We start from the raw sequence: 15,164 nt of genomic DNA on the forward strand, positions 1-15,164 counted from the left end.
AGGAGAGGCAATTCTCGATAGTGAGGTGGTCATTTGTATTCATTAGTATTCATCCCATTAGATCTCTAAGTAAAATCAGAAGTCAATCCTGTGTGATCTGATCAGTCAGAAGTGCAACAAGGTGACTGGTCCTCAGTTAAACTCCTGTGCAAGTAAACCTATAAAATTTTGGTATCCATTTGACGAAACACACTGACAGGTTCAGTTGTTTTATGGTCAACTGTAGCACACAAATAGAAAATAATAAACACAGAAATGAATATGTCTAATTTGGAAAAATAATAAAAAGTATTAATTTGCTAGATCTGAATGTTGTGCATCTGGATGGAATTTTGTACAATACCGGAAAACACATGATGGTTTCATCCAGAATATGCTACTGTGGGATACAGTCTCTGCTGCCCAGGAATGTCATGGCAGTTATGAGACTGTCTTCAGTAAGAGGCCTATTCAGATTGGTTGGAAGACTGACTGCTACCGGAGCTCCTTCCTGCCCCACAGCATCACCATCCACAACGACTCTTTGAAGGTACTTGGATATGAGTTGCAGCATTTCATTTCCCTTTGGGATAAATAAAATATTAAATCATTTTCAATTTCATTATACATTTAACTTAATTCTGTATTTAATAAATCACATTGTAATAATCTTATAACTATCCAAATATATGTATACCGAAAACATTTTTTTAATTACTTTTATTATTATTTACATTTTTAGTCAAAATGTCACATAAATATTTGACAAATCCTTCGTAGTAAAGAGGTAAAAAAAATAAAACTAAATTCTGTCGCTTTTCACAGCTCGTTCCCTAATGACCGCCTGGATGGGACCACAGTCAGTTAAATAGGGGGGTTATGTGCTGCTAAAACCTTTGCTGTCGTCTTTCTGAATAGTAATTAAATTTAACAACGGGAATTCCACGTTTTTCTCTAACTAATATAAATGCTTTGTATTTTATTGGTGGAACTTGAGAGGAGAAATTAGCTTGATATTTCTTATATTAGCGACTGTCCCCCTCCTGAACGAGCAACAATGGACCATCCAGGAAGCGTGCTTCACTGTTTGGGGAAATACCTTCACCGAACGGTCCTTCCAGACTTCCAGCGCAGGGCTTTAGCTTTCTGTTTTGTTTTTATGCTAGTAACAGTCTCCACTGCGTCGCGTTTAACGGAAACAACAGCGCTTCTCTGTGTTGCTTGGACGGTCACTGTTGTCGTGTGTCTTGGAGGGAACGGTTCGGATTTGCCCTGACTGACTTCAGCTGCACCATGTCCGATTCGGTCCTGCTGCTCCTGATACTCTTCCTCCTGCTGTGTTTGGTGCTGACGGTCGGTGGGCTGCTGGTGTACTCGGGGCTCCTTTCGGAGGTGGTCGTTAAAACGGGGGCTCCTCCGATTAGGAACGTCACTGTCGCCTATAAGCTCAAGCAGGGCGCCTACAAGGACAGCGGTGCAGCCTTCACGGAGACCTACAGCATTGGCCCCAACCTCAGGCCCATCGGGATTTTCTACGATGACCCCAAAAAGGTGAGAGCCCCCATACATTGCATTTTAACTGTACTTGACCCCATGACATAACTGTGAAACACGGTGTACTCTGCGTGCTGATAAGGTGGTAAAGTTATGGAGATACGGTTTGTTTGACCTGGACAAAAGTCAGAAGGTTGGCGTTCAGGAAGTTGCATGATTTGAGGACTGACATGACCATTCAACAAGTTTTGGATTTTAGATGGAGTGTGCATATGTATTAACAAAGATCTATATCAATATTCATGTTCATATTCTAAAAATATCTAGTGGTAAGATATGGTTTAACCTCAATTTGATATTTGAGTGAGATACAGTCAGAAATATCAAGAGAATTGGTATTTTTCGTTTTTTTGGGCTTCAATACCAAATTCAGTAGAAAGATTGTTCAACAGAGAATTAAAGAATTACAAGACTGTTCCCATTCATCATGACTCCAAGCTTTTGTCACAAACTCTTATCAGATTTTTAAATTTAAATTCAAAAAAATGTTATCACCGTGCATAATAGTGGATAAAAGACCTTAATTGTGTGAATAATTAATAATAATAAAAAAAATTCAATATGTTCAATAAAAATTCCTTGAATTGTTGTTATACATTCATTTATTTTAGACAGGCTCACAAAATAAACTATTTAATCTAGCCAAAGGGGAGATAAAAGAATACTGGAAGAAATGATTTACATGAATTGAAGGTTTTTTTTTCCATTAATTAAAAAAAAAAAAAATCAGGCAAACTTTTTTTAATATTTAATTTTACTGACATGAAGAAAAATGTGGTCATAAAAATCTAACAAATGATCTTTTCTAATGTTGTAAAGGAATAAACAATTGAATAAATGAGGCTTTGAGTAATCTGAGAAAATCCCTTGATAATAACTTAAGAACCTCAGTGGGAATAAAACAAGAAAGTTTTATCACGTTAAGCACTATAGCACTATTATAGTAGAGTTTTTTGGTAGAAGATTTTAATTTTAAAGACCTTGTTTGTTTGTTTTTTTTCCATGCCTTTTACATGTTGTGTAATCTGCAAATCTAAGCCGAAGTTAATTGCTTACATGGTTGCACTGAAGTTACTATTTACCAGCTAGTACAAAGTTGACAACTGGTACAAATCCTGGGCATCAGTGTCAAGTCAGTGTGGGCGTGTGTTGCATCCAATGCACTGTTATGTGTTAAGGCAAAACTTAAATATTCTAATGAGAGCAAAAAAAAAAAAAAAAAATATCTACAATCTAAAACTACATATTGAAGTTCTCCAAAATTACTCAACAACTTTAAAAAGAGATCCTTTCTGTGCTTTAAAGGGTTTTCTGAAGTAAATTTGTGGAAAGATTTTAAATCTGCGTTTGTCGTCGACTACCCGTTTAATTGCAACAATATGTCTTTTTTTTTTTATTAAAAATGATTGTGTCTGTGTAGTGCAAACATTAAAGGAGACATAGTTGTATGTGTGTGTGTGTGTGTATTGCTCAAGGGAATAACGTGCAGGCTTGTCTTTTTACGGAACTGGGCCTGAATGAGGAAAGCAGTCAGCTGTTCAGTTGCCACGTTGCACTGTTGGTATTTTATTTTTTTTTTTCCCCCCGTCGTTCGCTCATCTGCAGCTCCAGGCTCTTTCCTGCAACGTGCCTGTCTCTTAACTTAAAAATGCAGGCAAGGCTCCGAATGAGAACATGAGACGTGGTCAGTTAAGTGATCTCTGAACAGCGTTGTGGGCGTTTTGACCGCGATTCTTACTGTACAGGTGTAACCGGTCTCCAAACCAAGTTTTGCATAGCGGGGTTGTTTCCAACTCTCTTCGCTAGTTGTGTTTTCGGTCAACAAGAAACGTCCCTCACAACAGCTGCTTGTTAGACGAGAATGTCTGACATCCTGGCTGATGTGGGTGGAGCGTCCATCCAAACAATAAACAGCTGACTGAAAAGGAAAGAATAACTAGACACAACTTTTATACTTTAAGTCGCATGAGTCATTAGTTGTTTTGTTTAGTTTTTTATATAGCTGGGAGGGTTAGATCATATGGTAGACAACATGGGAAATTGAAGCAGCCAACACTCTGACCGGTTGGCTGTAACAAGCAGCCAACCGGTCAGTCTGTTCGGTGGACAATCGACAGACGGATCGGTTCAGAGTCTGACTGGAAATGTTTATTCAGGCTCAGCTGCCTGCGCCAAGCCTCAAGTTTGTGATCCTCAGAGTCTGTGGCACACTGACCAGACGGTGTTTGTTTTTCTGCTGACACCCACCGGCTCTCTGTCCTGTTTTTTTTAAGTCACGGCTTCTTCGTCGCACTGCCGCCTCTGAGTCATTCCAGTGGAAAACCGAGGCAATGCCAGCTTAGAAGGGTTTTCTGCTGTTTTTTGAAGAGCCGGAGGTCTGTGCCGGCCTCGTGACTTTTTCCTTCCTGAGAGTGTAAATGATCCTTTTACGTGGACTGTCTGGTCTGGGAGGCCAGATAATTCACACGAAAAGCTTCCGCAGCTTTCTGTGTGAATTACCGTCGCATAAATCTGATTGTATAACACTTCTGCATGTTATTGCAGGTTTAAGCAATGCCTGAGGGATTAGCGCTCATAAAATGTCTAACACCTTAATTATGTGATGTTCCCTTTAGTTTGTTTTGTAAGTGTCGCCACCTACAACGAAAACAAAGTGAAACTGAGAGGCTCGATGGAGCGGAGCTTTGGCTTGGAGATGAAATTCCTTCCTGGCAGTAATTGCTGGTTTGACGTTGCAGAACTCTCATTCTCCCATAAAGACTTTGATTTTCATCCGAGCTTCTCAAAGTTGAGCAAACGCGATCAAAACGCGTCTTGAGATGGACTTCTGAAAGATTGTTAGATTTAGAAACTGTAACTGTTTCGCCGCTCTGCCATCCTTTTGAAATCTCAAATCGGTGACTTTTCTGTATTAACTCATTTACATAGTTTAATTTTAGGAAATCTTTACAATGAGTTTAATGACAAGTTGTTTTCCGCTCACCAACCATGTTCTGAGCTCTTCAGAGCTGCTAGTGTTTATATAAAAGTGTTCACAGTACTTTCAAAATCCCATGTTTTTTTTTTTTTTCAACAAAATGTAAAAAAGAGAAGCTTTTCTACCTTTGACTTGACATTCACTCTGTAAGATTGAAGCAATCAAATCTCTCTCGGAAAAGAGGTTCAGCATTTACTTGAGGTTTCATCCTCCATCAGGTCTAGTGAACTTGAATGAAGTGAAGTTGTCCAAGTGGCATTTTACACACGAGAGTCATCAATAACTGGAGGAAATTTGAAGCAACAATAATATAACAATTTGTTTTATTTTTCCCCCAGAAATTAATTTTAAAACGTTGCGTTGCATCATTGAGCATGCTGGAAACCATTGTTTAAATGGGCTTTCCATGTTATCCTTCAGGCTGTTCAACTGATTGTACCATCTACTCGAAAATCAAAATCAAATCAAGACAGAAATTGGGCAGAGAGGCAACATGGAGGCCATCAACAGCCCTGAAGGAGCTGCAGGATTTTGTTTTAAGTATTGGTTGTATACTAATAGTCTGATTGAACCAAACTTCAACTTTTGGGCTACAATTTTGCTGTGCACACAGCACATCGCCAGACGAATGGCAGAAATAAATGTTGTCCCACATCTATTCTCTCATTGTTGTTTTCTAAATAGACAACTGCGAGCCGTGGTGGACACTAGATGGCATCCTTGGCATTTCTGGTTGTTGAGTTTATGCAGGGAGCAGGAGCATCCTCCAAACCATAGATCTTTGAATGTAATTTACTATAATGGCAAAGAAAACGTGACTCGTCCATTAGCCAGTTTCATCCTAACGAAATAAAACTGAATTTCGTTCTTGGCTAAGCAGCTGATGACTGCTGCCCTAATTCAGTGGTCTTTATCTGAGGTCTGACTCTTGATCCATGTGATTATCAGCAGTTCATTTGCAGTTATCTATTATTCCAGTGGCTGTAAAGTCCTTATTTAATGAGCATGATGGAAGCTAATAGGTGCCAGTCCTGAAGATTAAGAATTAAAGCTAACCCACATTAACCAATTAAAGAGTGTTCTTTCAATGCGCTGCCTGAATCCGTTTGACTGTATGTGTGGCTCTTTGTGACGTTCCAGAAGGGTTTGATTAGCTTACTGATCTGTTGTGATGTCGATGCAAAGATCCTATTCATCTTATTTGCCCTGCTTGTTATGATCACGCACACGCCGTTTGTGTTTGCATGAAGGCCTGCAGCTGTTACAAAACACCTCTCCATCAAGGTTTTACGAATACAGCAACTTAGTAGGTTGGCTAACTTGTCAAGCAATCACAACAATAAGGACAAAAAAAACCACACACACACACACAAAAAAAAAAAAAATTGTTGTTTCTCAGTTTTAGCTCTTTGTTGTCTTGCAGAAATAAAAGGAGTGAAGAATCTTAATGCGTGTTGCCTGTTTGGTGCTCTGCAAGAAATTTCCAGAAGAAAATGAAGTGTGTGCGTCGCATAACGTTCAGATGATTGGCTTTGAACCATGAGAAATAAACTGATAAAGTATTAGAGAGCTGAAACTCAGGCACACACGTTTCATTGATCTCTCAGGAGTAACAGGCTGCATATCTGAGTTGGTGGAGTTTTTTTTTTTTTTAAACTATAAATGATTCTGTGCGGAAGATACGTCAGACCTCTTACTTCCCGCTCGTTCTCGTGCCGAGCCACTCGTGTTCCCTTCATGACACGGTCGAGGTGGAAATTTACAGACGTGTTTTGGGAGTGGCAGGGAGAAACGGGGGGTTGGAGGGGGAAGGTGTTGAAGTGCTGCGGAGGACGGCGGTGTAAAAAAAAAAAAAATGGCAGTATTCTCACCCACCTCGGGAGCCTTGCAGTGATCCTGCTCATCAATCGGAATTTCAGATCAGAGCGCCGAGCATCCCTGCACTCCCCGGTAAAATTTACTACCATTTTACCGCTGCTTGTCTGTCTGTCGACAGCAGCAACATGAAAGGGAGGCTCGTGGTAAGAAGGTGCCCGCTTTTAAAATTGGATATAAAATGAGAAATAAGTACGCTGATGCTCTGGAGTGCAGTCCCACAGGTTTTTAAGTCAATGTTATGCAAGACTGTGCTCAGGCGATATTTTTCTCTCTGTGATGAAGCACCTTATTCATGTGTACGGCGGAGGCAACGGCTGGGATAAGATTCTCTCTGCGAATCCCTGCTTCTGTCGAAATAACACAACCTTTTATTATTACAGCCGCAAAAATGTTACATTGTATACATTATATATTTTTACATATATACTTAAAATTATGGAACATCCTCCTGCTAAATTGCAGGAGATCAGAACTTCCTGCTGTTTATTCTGGCTACCTTGTTAATTAGCTGTGCTAGCTACTCTACAGGAACACGCATTCAGCTACTTAAAAGACAGGCTGCTTATAGTTTGCTAACTAAAATTGAAAACCTTTATTGTCTTAATTAGAGAAAAGTGGGACTTCTTTGGTTTCCACACTATAACGTTTTGCACCTTTGAAGGATTTCCAAACTGCAGAATATTTCTGGGCCACCTGGCTTCAGTTGCCCCTTTCCCCCCTCCCCCCCAGATCAGACACACCACCTTTCATTCAAGATGATCTATTTGGGAGGCGTTCTTGCAGAGCAGCTTCACTTGAATATGACCCCCTTATGAAGGTTGTTTTTTTTGGGGGGGGGGGGGGGGGTTCAGCGAGTACTGCACCAAGGTACGTGTCAAGTATAAAAGCTTCGGCTTGCTCAATGTAAACCTCTAACGGTGCAACTACAAAGGCTTGTTCTGAGCACACAGTGAGACAGATGTGAGAGCATATCTACGTTTCCAGCCGACTTTTAACGTTTTTTAAAGCAAAAACATGGTGGGCGGGTGAACTTCCCTGGCACCCGGACCACTGGGCTAAGTACGTTTTCTGGGGGAAACCCTTCTTACGATGTATATGAGATTCACATCGTGGATGTGCAGCCAGAAGATTGGCTAACTTGTCAAAATTATTCAAAAATCTCTACAAATTGTTTTTTTGAGACCTTCTTGAAATTACAACCCCAAAGAATTAAGAGAGTTCCGAGGGTAAAGGTCGGTGCAACCTTTGAACTAGCCGGGTTTCCGTAATAAAGTTATCGGCGCGGTTACAGTACATACCGATGCTGCTGTGGGCTTGGCGGAGTTGATCAGAAAGATGGGTTCATTTATAAAAAAAAAAGAAGGGGAGAGAAGAGACTCACAGAAACGAGGCACGCCCGTCAGGACATGGACGATTTTATTCACCCACATATTAACTCCCTGCTCTGACATCTGGCTGGAGGAGTGCCCACGGTGTCCAGCTGGCCAAGAAGTGGTAACCCATCTCCACGACTGTGGCGGAGGGGAAAACTGTGTCCTGCCTCCAGCAGCATGCTTATCTTCACCAGTAATTATACATGCCAGAACTCCCAGGATGCCACGTGTAATTACCAGCTCAGTCTGAGCGCAGCCTGAAGGGACCGAGCTGTACTTGGTAAAAGCAAAGACAGAAGAAAATAGACTTCCACTGGATCTTGACTTCCGGGGCATTCGGGGCCCCGCATGTCACCGCGTAACAGCAGATGTAATTTGATTTGGATACTCTAAGGGCCGTTTCATAATGATGGCATATTGATATTTAGTTAGAAAAAGCTCTCATTTAATTTTCACATTCATTTGAAGCCATTATTTGTTCATTAACTTAATACTTGGTAAATGAACAGGATCGCTGGTTTTGTGCGCCAATTATAAAATGAGCCTCCTTGTTTATTTGCAAACATGGAGACAAAGAAGATCGTTTTCTGAAAATGTGGCGCAAAGAGCGTCTCTCCTTTCGAAATGTTTTGGCTCTTACTGCCTAACATGATGGATTGAAATTAAAACTGAAACAAATTTTGCGCAATGAAAGATTTTATTTCCCTTAAATAGTATGCAGTTAACTTTTATGCCTATAAACACTTCATTTTTAATCAGTTTTTTCTCTCTGCAACTTGATTTCAAATATACTGGCTTTTGCATATCCTTTAAATAAAAACTACCGTGTACAGAAGCAGCTCAGACCAAGACAAACAGTGTAAAAAAAAAAAAAAAACACTAATGTTCTGCCCTTTCAACAGCTCATAAATTCATCTTCCTCTTATCACATAAATCGAACATATTGGAGCTTGCATTGCGTCGCCTCTTTGCAGGACTATTTTTTAGCTAGAGGAGATACATTATGCAGTGGATGAAAAACAACCATTTTTCTTACTCGGGAAGAGATAACCATATATATTTGTCTCTGTGATGCCAGTCTAGCAAGTAAACCAGGAAGGATTTAGAAAGGGTGTCGATGCCCCTCAGTTTGGTAAGAATAATGCATCTTAAGTCTTTTCACCATGTGTAGGAGTTGATAACTTATCTTAATTTACATTTATGTATCAAAAATGTCCTAGTCTCATTAAGATAATATATTAATTTGAAGGGTAACTTATTTTATTTAGTGAGTGAGCTCTAATTGAATCCAAAAAGGTAAAAAAAAAAAAAAAAAAAAAGTTGGGTAAAGTAAAAATTCTCAAACATGTTCTCAGATAAAGTCAGTGTTGCTACTTCAAGTAAAACTAAAAGACTGTACCAATGGTAGCTCATCTCAGTAAGTAATCTTTGGTAAGCATGCTAGCTAGCTGATATTATAGTTGAGCTATCTGCTAAGACAGCCTGTGCAGTCAGCAGCTTCATGGACTTGGCTTTCAGACTTTTGTCAGTGACACGACAGATAGTTGGTGTCATTTAGGGTACCTCGTCAATGAAGAGTAACAGGTGGGGGAGGGGCAGTACTGCATAGCTAGGATCCATACAGGGAAAAAAAAAGATGGTCACTCAGGCACTTTTTCTGGCATTTCATTAAATGGACTTTTAAACAATTTATTATTAGGTAACAAATAATATTAATTAATTCCTTTCATCCATTCTCCTCTCAGAATGTTTGTATACCGGTAACCAGACCATGTTTGGTGCGGGTGTGTGATTGAAAGAGAGTTGGGATTTCCCAAACTGCTAATCCATCTCCAGGTGTTACTTGCAGTTTCTGTTTTAATGAGCGTCTTTAATTCTGTGGCAGCCTATTGGCATTTCAACTTCTGCCTTCCTTAACCTGCCCTAAAGTTGCAAACAAGCTCAAGAAATATGACCAGGAAGAAAATACGTCGGCCTGAGAGCAGAATGGATGAAGGGAATAAATCCTCATTACTCGTCACCTTGTTTCTCTGGCATGTATTTCTTTTCTGCGTATCCATCCGAAGGCACATTAACAGCCCGACGCAAAGAATTGCTTTTAAAATTACTTTTCTTCCAACAAGTCCCAGAAGACTTGGCTTAAGGGAATTGGGAAGAAGTGGAAATAGTTTCATTTGTGTTGCAGAGCCACCTTAAAGTTTATGCAGTCTTCATGCATCCTCCTTTACTGTTCACGTTGAGGGGCTTAAAAGGCCTCGTTATACGAATCAGTTTTTTAAATTTCTTTTGACAGCCTCGCTCAGAAACATAACACGTCAGTGTTATGTTGCCGAGGTAAAAAGCACCACAGCCTTCCCATTATTTAGCACGTTCTGCCACTCACTCAGGCCACAGGAGTCCCAGTTGGCTTCCCCCAGCTACCTGTGAAAAATGGAATCACCCACCGCCTTTTTTTGTAAAACACCTCTCCGCCGGCTTGGACCGCAGCCTCCCAACAAATTTCTGCCTTTTTGCGGCTGCGGCGCTTCAGACGAGCAAAACAACCGCGGTCGAAAAGACCAGACAAGTCAAGCACACGGAGTGATGTTCCTCCCTCTCCTAATTGTCTGTTGTCTCTGGGGTGTGTTATCTAGAGGGAAGCAGAGATGAGATGCAGTCGGGGCGGCTGTTTGTACTTGCCACTGTGTGGGATGTGAATGATAGCTAGAGGCCTGAATGATATCATTAGCGAACTACTGGTTTGGCTAACACACTCTAGTCCATCAGAGTGGCGAGCAGGAGATGCAGCGAGATGTAAGATAGGGAGGGAAGGACTGTGGGAGGACAGTTTTTATCCCTCTCTGTGTTTGGATACTTGCTGTTGTGTCTTATCAAAGACCTCCAGTGTTGACAGGGAGTAGCTCTGTGCAGAAGCCTCGCTGACAGGCCAATCCACTTGATGCGTCCACGGAGGAGAGAGGTGGGGATCCTGAACAATCTCTGCGGATAAATCACTCCGAGTGGAAACGGGGAAAATCAGACTGAGAAAACAGTCGGCGTGGGATGTTCAGCTATCGTTTTTATTGCAGTGGTGATTAAGGTGAAACTGGAGTCAGAACTGCTACATTTTTTTTAAACACAATTAAAAGAAAGTTGACTGCAAACCAGTTATATTTCTAGCAAAAATGTTGCAAAAGTATTTGCAACAACGAGCATGTTTCACTTTGACATGGGACAGACAAACGAAGAAAAGGAAAACAAACATTTGAAAGTTACTTGTGCATGCAGTCATCAGTTCAGTCCCATTGATCTGACTAGCCTAATTAAAATCCATTACAAACAATGTCTGGTGTCACCTAATTATTAAATTAAATATATCTATGTAAATTAATTTAAGTTTAGGTCCAGATGTTCTGTGAAAGCCTCTTGAGGTTTTTTTTTTCTTCTTTAGAACATTATTGAATACCAAGACCAAGGGTTGTGTTTTGTTCACAAGGATGAAGTTGTGAATAATAAAACAGTACCCTAAGCTTTGGACATAACCATCTATCACTGTGAAAATGAAATATAATACAGCTGCCAAGAAATAGCCATCTGCACAATCTGACCAGCCGGGCAAGGAGAGCATTAATCAGAGAAGCGGATCTAAAGGCCCATCGTATCTCAGGAGGAGCGACCCGGTCAGAGTTGATGGGAATATGAATGGAGCTGCCATATACTGCGCGCCTGGAAGAAAACTAAATGATTTGAGCTGAGCGGTGTCGGCGACCCTAAACATAAAGTTTGAGCTACAAAAAGGATGGTTTCGGTGAAACTCCAGACCCAAATCAAACAGAACTTGAACGTTGACGTTCACAGAGGTTCACACAGCTTCGCCATCCAACCCGACTGAGCTTAAGCTGTTATGTGAAAATGAACGGGGAAAACTTCCAGGAGTTCCCCGACAAAATGTAGTTCTGCAACATATTGGATGCTATTCAGATTATTATTTTTTTATTTTTTTCCAAATCCATGAATTCCTTTCCTTCAACCTTACAGTCATGCTCTTTCTCTTGTTAGTTTGTCATGTGACATCCTAACAAAAATACACTGAAGGTTGCTGTGACATAAAAAAAAAAATGTATATGTGGTATGAGTACCCCCTTCGAGCCGCTTTAGATCTGCATTTCATTGCATTGTGGCGCTAATTTATTCTGACAATGCTAACACAGCTGCATGGCTGCTTCTGTTTGCAGTGACTCATGGCCTCTTTGTAAACAGATGTGGGTATACCTCCTGCTGGCTGGAATAAGTAATTTCCCTGTCAACGGCAGGTGATCTTTGTTCTCTGACTCACTGTAGAGCACAGTGTCGGGCGATGGCAGATTTTCTCACATTAAACAGACGTCGTCAGTCACTGTTGTCAGGCATGTAACGCCGATTCGTTTTTTTAAAGGGCACTGACTGGATTGTTCGAATGGGTTCGAGTTACGACACTAGAGCAAAACAGGACGGTGAAAACCGCGCAGTGTTGAAGTAACCGAGTGGAGGCAAAAAATATCCCAGAATGTGAGAAATGAGATGCAAGGAGGTTGTGGGGGGGGGCGGGTGTTGTGAGGTTAGATGTGATAATTATGTGGGGATGGGAGGGGGGTGGGACATGAAGATGAGTGTGGCTGGCTCCCATCTGTGCCCACTTTGTGCCATCTTTCCACAGATAACGCTCCGGTCACACAGCAGAAACCCGCAGCAGGCAGGTCTTAACCCTTTCCCGGGCAACGGAAACTCAAGCTTTCTTGCTTGACCTACGGGTTGAAATGAAATAAAATTAGAGCTGCATAGTATATTGAATCATAGCATCAAAGTGTGTAACGCTGCAATCCCAACTGATTCAATATTTGGTGGGCTATTATACTTGGAAGCGCCAGGCATTAACGTTCTGCATGCCAATAAGATCTTGGCAAACTGGGTGGACTTTTGCTGCACTCTATGCCAAAGTCTGATAAGAGTTGCTTATTTAGAGTTACTGTGTTACTTTTTTAGTTTTCATTCAATGGAATGAAAACTAAACATGCCTTAATTGTGTTTATCACATTTAAAAACTAAAAAAAAATTAATATATAATATAATGTACTTTTTTTTTTTTTTTTACATTTTGGAAACGCACAACCTCCGACATTTAAAAATGATGTCGCAGAACCTAGAAAGTAGTGGGCTGGAACATGAAGCACAGCGACAAAAAGTGCTCTTGTAACAACAGCTCCCACTCTCCATCTGTGGCTGTTAGACAGAAACTGTCTGCGAGTCGACGCAAGTGGGAAATTCTCTGTCAGATCCGTTTCTGACTGACAACCAGCCCGGCGACTGTTCTGCCTCCATCACATCTGCATGCAGACACGTGGGCACGTTAACAGACATAAAGTTGGCAGAGTTACCTTTTAAGTGAGCGAGATCAAGCCTGGCTGCCAGCTTGTGTTTGCTCTCTTTAACTAGCACCAAGTGAGACAAACAAGCTCTGCTGGTCTCAGGAGCGCTGTCCTGATCCAGTATTTAAAAAAAAAAAAAAAAAGAAATAAAAATGTTGTTGGTCCAGCAAAAAAGTGTTCAGATGGTGGGGATACTAATAATTTATGTTTATTGACTGGGCCAATGAGTTATACATTTTATGTCCTGCTGTAAAAGAAAATCTAAATCTTCTCTAATTTAAAATAGTTGCATCATATTTAGATAGAAGATTATGAGGCAGTTTCTTTCTTCAACTCGGATTTTCCGCAATGACGCAATTTGAGCCGCTACATATGTGACCTGTCTACTGGCCATCTGGTGGAAGATGTTCACCAAAGCTGGCAGACTTCTGCCCAGTGACACTTACGACAATGCAAAGGTTGCAACGTCACCACATGTTTAAATCGAAAGGCTTCTATTCTTAATTCCACACACGCAGCTTCTCGCTGGTGCAGCGTTGAGCAAAGCGCTAGCGCAACTATCACAGTTTGGGCCAGAAGTTTACTTACCAAGAACACACTGGAACTACACAATATCGTCATTTCTCCTAGATTAGAGATCACTCGTGTTACTGTCGGGAGTTTGAGAGCCACGGTTGACAAGAAGCGACTTGCAAGTCCAAAGAGGCTTGGTGCAGCCATAACAATGCAAAGGAAAACGGAGCATCGTACTTATATTTTTAAACAAATACAAAATGATTAAAATTTTTAGTGTATGACGTCTGGGGTGCAGCTGGCATTACAAAAACAGAAAAGAACAAGTGAGGGCGACTCAAGACTTTGACAGCTAGAGTCTTGTATATTGCATATGATTCAAATGACTGCATAAGTTTTAGGCTCTTGCATGCCTTGGTGACAGGCTAAGGAGTTAGTCCAACATATTGAATCAGATGTTGGAGGTAAAAGAGGTTTAAATGTTCAGTCTACTGGCCTTCCAGCACCAAAGTTTCCCATTACCCAGATACCAAGATTTTTTTAAAGGCTGCACCCTTTTATCCATGAGCTTCCACTGAATCCGAGTTGGGTTGTGGGGGAAGCAGCCTAAGCAGTGGGACCCAGACTTCCTTCTCCCCAGCCGCTTGGGTCAGCTCCTCTGGGGGAACCCCAAGGCGTTCCCAGGCCAATCAGGAAACATAGTCTCTCCAGCATATCCAGGGTCTTTATCTGGATCTCCTTCTGGTGGGATGTGCATCCCGGGTCGGCTATACAGCATTTCCAAATGTCCAACTCCAGCATGTTCCATAACAAATAGCTAAAAAGTGAGAATAATCAAAAAGATAAACTTTTCTTGTACCGTTTTAAGTCGTCCTGTTATCTGCTGAAAGTCTTGCTTGCTTAGTCATACCAGTTCTTTAAGATGCAACAGTTTTCCTATTAATGTGACTGTGTTTAGTAGTAAGTATTCTGTTTTCTGTTGAGGTTTGTAAACTCAATGACTGAGTGAAAACAACTAATATTTTCTAATTGTTGTAGATTTATAGGAAAGACCAAAATTATTCAAATCCCTGGCTGATATAGATAAAAATTATATTCACTTGACCGGGTATTTGGGGCAGGTTTAAACTTAAATCGCCTCGGGATTTAAGTTTAAACCTCGGAAAGGACAATCACAGTAGTAATATTGGACAAAAAGTACACTTTCAACGTAAAGATATTAAAGAATAAAATAATACACAGTACCAAAACACTTCCCTCCTTTTTATACCTTCAGATTCTTCCAGAGAAATGTCGCTACATAGTGGGCAGCGTCCTGTGCGAGGGCGAAGAGAAACCGGACGAAGAGCTGCTGAAGCTTTACGAGAAGTTTGGCTTCAAGGTGTTTTCTCTACCGGAAGTGAGCCATGCGGTGACCACCGCCTTCCCTTGCACCACCAGTCTGTCCCACGTGCTGGCTGCTCACAGGGTTTATCGGGAACTCTGTTCCTACATTGAGGTGAGATC

At 41.0% G+C, this 15,164-nt stretch overlaps 1 protein-coding gene across 1 annotated transcript in view; it reads left to right on the forward strand.

Moving 5' to 3' along the window:
* The first annotated feature begins 1,058 nt into the window (after nt 1-1,058).
* The window catches only part of tex264a (testis expressed 264, ER-phagy receptor a), a 70,586-nt gene continuing 56,480 nt past the window's right edge, over nt 1,059-15,164 (forward strand). Inside the window, exons 1-2 of the mRNA XM_014988302.2 lie at nt 1,059-1,530; nt 14,935-15,156. Of these exons, the coding sequence (XP_014843788.1) occupies nt 1,273-1,530; nt 14,935-15,156 (480 nt within the window). The 5' untranslated portion in view covers nt 1,059-1,272. The remainder of the gene's footprint in view (nt 1,531-14,934; nt 15,157-15,164) is intronic.

Source organism: Poecilia mexicana, unplaced genomic scaffold, assembly GCF_051168715.1.
Source record: "Poecilia mexicana isolate PSO_F unplaced genomic scaffold, ASM5116871v1 scaffold_5, whole genome shotgun sequence".
Lineage (NCBI taxonomy): Eukaryota > Metazoa > Chordata > Actinopteri > Cyprinodontiformes > Poeciliidae > Poecilia > Poecilia mexicana.